This window comes from Struthio camelus, chromosome 1, assembly GCF_040807025.1.
Source record: "Struthio camelus isolate bStrCam1 chromosome 1, bStrCam1.hap1, whole genome shotgun sequence".
NCBI classification, from domain to species: Eukaryota; Metazoa; Chordata; class Aves; order Struthioniformes; family Struthionidae; genus Struthio; species Struthio camelus.
This window is the reverse complement of record NC_090942.1, coordinates 166,481,908-166,488,402: the sequence shown is the minus strand read 5'-3', so window position 1 is coordinate 166,488,402 and position 6,495 is coordinate 166,481,908. Positions and strand designations below refer to the sequence as shown.

The following is a 6,495-nucleotide window of genomic DNA, read 5'->3' as shown; positions in this document are numbered from 1 at the left end:
ATACATAGAGCTAGTAATGTCCTGTGAAAACATGTGAAGAAGTAGAATCAGTATTTTCAGAGATTCCTAACATTTTTGTGCACGTTCAAAAAGCTACAGTATCAAATTAATTCTAGCTTATAGATTGATAGCTAGATCTGTCAGGGTCTCACACCAGTGGCTCTGCAGCAGCCAGCATCTTGGAGTTCTGCTCTGGAATACAACTTACTATAGATTCATTGCAGAGCTGAAATGTACTAAAACTATAATTATACCCTTGGTTCATACACATATTTCTCCTTGATTTTGATAAAAAAATAAACTCAAGACATAGGGCCAGGAGAACGCACTGTTCTCTTAGAGTACGTAATTACTCCTCCATGTATTATACATAGTACTTCCTCTCTTGTAAGAATTAACTACTTAGAAATTAAAAGAATGCACTTTTGTCAAACAGGATTAGACTCGGTGGGTGTGTCCCTACTGGCCAATAAAAAAAGATAAACGCAAATAAGCTCAAGCACCAGGCCACACCACTTTACAGTGAGCTCACTCCCTAGCTCTGCTTTGGATCACTCCAGCTAGATCTCTCAGTGATAAAGTTTGGGCAGAGCCTGAGATACTTCACACCATGGATCCCTTCCAAAAGGCAGCAGAGACAAGACCATGTGAGCTTGGACTATCTTCACTCCCTACACAGTCCCCCAGCATCATACCAGGTGACCTGACACACTCAAACACTTCTTTACATCTTCACATACCTCTGCTATACAAACATCACTCTGCTGAGCTGCAGAATGGCCATATCCTTATTTCAGACACCTTGAACTTGAAAAGGAAAAAAAACAAAACAAAGCATACAGGATAATAACTGTGAATTAGATCCACAGGCGGACTGCCGGGGCCCAGAGGACACCAAGGGCCAAGTGATATGGGATGTGGACCTGGCTGGCATGCTCTAGAAGGGATTAGCCATAAGCACCGCTTACATGAGCTGGTCTGTGCCATTCGGCTTTGGGGACAGGTACATGTCCCTAACCCTCTTTTGTTCAGCACCAGACATAGCACAAGAATCATGTTCTGCAGCACTGTGTAAAGCTCAGTTCCATAGATTTCAATGGCATTGATTATAGTGTAAGGTGCTACACACCAAAGAAAAAGTGTCAGAACCTGCCAAAAAAAAAAAAAAAGCCTAAGGACAATGTATTTCATTTTGTAACATCCTATTAACAACACAAGAGATTGCTACCAGAAAACCGGCTGCCACCCCTGTGCAGGCCAGCAAAGCAGAACCAAGGAAAGCAGAGGTGGATCGCACGTGGCTCTCAAAACCACCTCCAGGAGTGCTGCATCTCCTGCGCCTCAGCTCTGCGGCATCCGCATCCCTCTTCAAACTGAAGGGGACAGAGAGAAACTGGGGAAGCGTGAGCAGCAAGAGGTACTCGCCTCTCTCCTGGTATTTCGCGGCAGGACTGTGAGCCCTGCCACAGGAAAGGTGCTGCCTGAGGGAAATGAAGCTTCTGCCTCTCGCCACTGGACCGGGTTTCTGTGCAGGACAAAGACCACCTAGGTCAGCCCTTATTCTGAGGCACAGGTTTTGGCCTCAGTTTACTTCCCAATAAGGAAAGAGAAATTTTGTATTTGAATCAGTTATTTGCTGGTAGAACTGCTTGGAATGAGAAGCAGTGGAGTCTGCCTTAGATTTAGACCACTTTTTCACTGGGTAAACAATATTTATCTTACAGCAGCGATAGCGAGCATCTTCAATATTTTTTGAAAAGTACAGTATTTTCTGTGTCCTGAAAAGATCTGTTACTTTCTAGTCTTTCCTGTGCCATTTAAACAGCAAGATTTATTCTGCATTGGGCCTCAAAGAGTATGTATCTCACTAAACAGGAAAAAATCTGAAGCAGCATAGCACTTGCTTGCTTTTAAGCATGGGAATTGTGTCTTTACATTAAAGTGCTTTGCTGAATCAGGACATAACATATGAACGCAGAATCTCTCTCTCTCTCACTGCATCCTTCTCACTACCAGCCATTCAAAACTACAGCTTGTACTTTCCTACCTCTTTCAGTAGGATGGTAACTTCAAACAGCTTGAGCTCAAGAGAACCCCTCACGCAAAATTTTAAATATACTAAGGTTAAATATTTGTGAAGTATATGTAATGAATTTGTTGTCTACCCTGCAGTTATAGCTTTGGCTTGAAGGCACAAATATTAAGGCACAATAAATGCAAATAATGTATACATTTCAATGTGTTGTGCTGAAGATAACTTTGTACTACATGGTATTTAGGTATAATGACATGTCATTCAAACGTTTCCTCAAGTTATTTTAATACTTTTTTCTTTGATAACGTGGATAAAAAAAGGAATGTATGTTAAATTATTTAAATATTTCCTCAGTGCAAATGTGGTAATTTTCTTCTTAAGTATAGAAGATTGATATTGATTTTTCAGCCTAATAAAGCAATATTTACATTCATCTTGGACAGCATTATTTGAATTATTTATCAAAAAATAAGTATATAGCACTTTTTGCTATCAAAAAGAAAAGTTTTTTTGGCTTGTTCAATTCTTGTTTCTGCCGAACTACAAGATAGGTATAAAGACAGTTGCATTAGACAACTAAAGTTGTAGACTACCAAATCTGCTGTTCAGATGTAGTTAGTGTGTTAAAGTGACACTGAACAAATTTTGTTTTTGCTTGCTCTCACAATATTTCCAAAAGAGAAAAAGGATACATTTCAATTTTTTAATAAGCTCCAAAAATGCACCCTAGATCTGTTAGGTGTCCTGCACCTGTTTAAATAAAAGAGATCTCTACCACATAATTTTCAAATAAAAACTTAGTCTGTCTAATTTCCTTAGCAATAAAAACATACTTAGTTGGAAAGGAAAACATATATTGCACTGAAATTAAAGAAACAGGCACAGAAAAACATTTCTTCTCAGTGTTAAATAGAAAGGATGTCCAGTGCAAAGAATCGCCCCCTGCCTACTTCTTCTGCTCCCCTGCTGAAACTTTCAAACATCACCAGTCACTGAGTTTAGATGATCTCAGGTTTACGTTCTCTGGAAAACAACTGCGGTTGTCAGGAATCACAGCGCAGTTTCGGTGACGCATACTCCTGAGGAAGGATCCAAGGAGGAGTCCATGGCAAGCTGGCCATTCTGAACAACTTCTGGATAATTCTTACTGAAGTAAACCTAGAACAAATATTCTGTAAGTAATTATAGATTAACTGTACATTAAACTTTTAGTTTCAGATAAAATTCCTGGAGATTAACACCATATAGGTAAATACATTTCAATAAGGAATCAAAATAGGAACTTTAGATGAGTGGCATCCAGTGTCACTGAAAAATTAGTAAAATTACACTATGATCTTATACAAAGACTGAGAAAAACCCATACAACCTGTAGATCCACTCAAATTCTAGTAATTCAGATAAATAGATATATGTCATCGTTTTACATTAAACTGATAAGTAAAATCATTTTACTAGCTCAAAACATGGAGATAAATTAGAAACGGGGTGACAAAGAAGCTGTGAAATCTTGCGCCTGCACAAGGGTTTCTCATTTTCACACATAAATTGAACACAATGGATTTGGATGTTAATATCAGGTTGTAATCCCTATATTTTACAAACTATGATTGACAACCATTGAAACTTCGTGGTATACGTATGAAATATCCCAGCGTTTAATTTGTGCTGCAGAGCAGTTATAGGGCCTATAGAAATGTGATCTCTGGATAGTGAATCACAATAATGAAAGAAGCAAAAGCTTTAACAATAACTCAACCAAGCAACTTCTCTAAAATGTAAGATGATACCAAATAATAGGACAGTTCTTTGCCAAGCCTTTGAGTTCTTGAATTCTACCAATTTCTAGCTGAACTAGAAGAGATACAGGTTTCCTGATAAATGTATAATCAGAACATAAAGGGAATGAAATGCTGTCAAGTTTCACTGTTCCACAATCATCAGTTTTTAGTAGCTGTATCATATCTCTGTTCCTTGACAGATGCGCATAACAAAATGAAATAATGTCAAGACTTGTGTGCTCTTATCTAAAAATGTGTTTGGGTGAAAAAGGACTTCAAATGCAATTTTTTCAAAGAAGAATGTGAAAAGTTTTGTTTGCATCTTTAAAAACAGAAAATACACTATCTTTCTGCAGCTGACACATGTCACGAGTTAGGTCTCATATTCATCCTGCTCAGACTACGGTTTATGAAATATTTCTCCAATTTATACTTGGGAGTGCTGTCAACAAAGTTCAGCTTGTTTGATAATAATGTTCTTTTCATATATATGAATAAGACATGTGGGATAAAAAAGAAATAGCTATACTATACAAACACTCCTGAAAGTATCACTGTCTTCTTTTGTGTACACACACTCACGCATTCTATATGCACCTTTAGAATTTTCAAAGAACATTAACATCTGATTTGAATCAACAAAAGAATTGGAAGTCCTGTTAAGAAGCATTCCTCAGCAACCAGCCACAACAGGATGCAACAGAGGAAAGTTAATCAGGTGCCTGGCTGCACACAGGCTACAGAGACTGGAAGCTCAGTTGCATATTCCCATCATTTTCCCGGTTTAAAACAGAACTTTGACAAACTTCACTGTAGCCTTTGAATGTGATTTTTTTTTAAAGTTAATAGAAAACCTTGGCACGGTACTAGAGACATAATGAAATGGCAGCTGCTTTTCAACTGTCTCATTGCAATTCTTCCCCTGGGCCCAATCCCTCAAGATATTAAATGCCCAAGTCTTTATTCAAGCTTCTTCTGCTGCCAACAGAGCTGCAACCTTTTAAAAAGTAATCACTGAGGTGAGATAACAGCTAGTATTTTAATATTTACACATCTGTCATAGCTTTAATATAAAATCACCCTTATTTTCCCTCAAAGTATTCAAAACCTGATTGACAGAAAAACAGCCCTATCCCACTGCCACCAAAGTTTGTGGAAAAGCTTCCCTCAACCGGAGAACACATTAAGTTTTATCTGAATAATTGAGCACACTTTTTTAAACTGTCTGATGACTACATCTCACTTTCCCATAGGATTTTCTCCTAATAGCTTCCTGTAAACCCAACAAAGACCCAAACAGCTTCCTTCTAGGGCGCCATCCTGCAGAGACAAATCTAACGGTGTCAAGCACGACCCAATTGCAGTCAGGCTCATGTGCTGCTTAGAATGCACCGAGCAGTCTCCAGCTTGAACTGTACTGAGGTTGTTTTCTTCTGCATTTGTGCAAAAATCAGGGCTACTCATTGACCAAAACAGACATGCAAATAGCAAGTTTGGATCAATCTGGAAGACTGAGCTAAGGTTTCAGGAGGTGTAGTGAACTTGAATAGCTGAATCTCTCAGTGCTTAGCTAGGATACGGAAGAGATTTTTTGGAAAATTAGGCTTCTTCAAAGACGTCTCAAATTAGGCTTCCAATTTAAAGTGCATAGTCCCTAGCCATTTATGATGGTTACTCATATGTGCATTGCATGAACTTAAAGAATATATGCAGAAGCTATACTGTTCCAGAAAATGTATTTGAAGTCTCACCTTACTGAAAGGAGCTCTTAGTACAAGTATGTTCTGCCCAAGATTCAGGTCCAAAATGCAATAAATCAAGTGATCATCATCAAAGCATGGCCCCGTTCCAGGCCACTTTACTTAGCAACCCACTGTAATGCCTTTTGAAACATACATATATATGCCATATTAGCATCTCTTTTCATGTGCAGCATGCAGTTTTTTAACAACAGAATAAAGCTGCTCTTCATAAAAACAGTTCTTAATAACCACAGTAGGAACGTATGAGACTTGTTACTGTAAAAAGAACAGCCACCAGAATCAGCTCTTCTAACTAAGCAACTTCTCTGAAGTATGCATGATGCACAAGGGACATCAGTAAAGAAAACCCTGAATTAATGTCCAAGTCATTTGAACAGAAAGAACTGTAACTGTGCTTCTGGATAGCTGCTGACTAGAGAGATAGTCTCTCTACTCCCATTTTTTTGGACGGAGTGTGGATAAGTACCATGCTTTGCATTCTTGGCAGATGCTAAGGCCTGTATCTGCCTTCTAGCCTGGGAGTTAGCAAACTTTTTCATCAAACCACATTTCAGCAAAGATTGGCTCCTGGATCTCTTCCCTTCCTATACAAAATCACATAACATTGATGTGGTAACTGCAGATGACTATATGGGCAAGTAACATCAAGTAATTATTTTTATATATTTTGAATTATCTTTGAATGCAATTGTACAACTGGGGAGGGCTGCAGGGAAGGAAGGAGACAACATGACACGGCTAAATCTCTACAGATAACAGCTAGACAGCCTCACCTTTAGCCATTCCAAGGATCAAGCCTTAGGAAGCTGGCCTTCACTTGACAAACACTGGTCATATGAATCTGAATCCATCCTTTGTAATGTAAGCTCCAGATTGTCATACATATACCATAAAAACATGGCTAACCCATTATACT

At 38.5% G+C, this 6,495-nt stretch overlaps 1 protein-coding gene across 2 annotated transcripts in view; it reads right to left on the bottom strand.

The window, feature by feature from the left end:
* Positions 1 to 1,334: 1,334 nt before the first annotated feature.
* Positions 1,335 to 6,495, bottom strand: part of ABCC4 (ATP binding cassette subfamily C member 4 (PEL blood group)) — a 156,417-nt gene continuing 151,256 nt past the window's right edge. For both annotated transcript variants that reach the window (XM_068928927.1, XM_068928946.1), the window contains one exon: positions 1,335 to 3,193. In XM_068928927.1, coding sequence (XP_068785028.1) covers positions 3,086 to 3,193 — 108 coding nt within the window. In that variant the 3' untranslated portion in view covers positions 1,335 to 3,085. The remainder of the gene's footprint in view (positions 3,194 to 6,495) is intronic.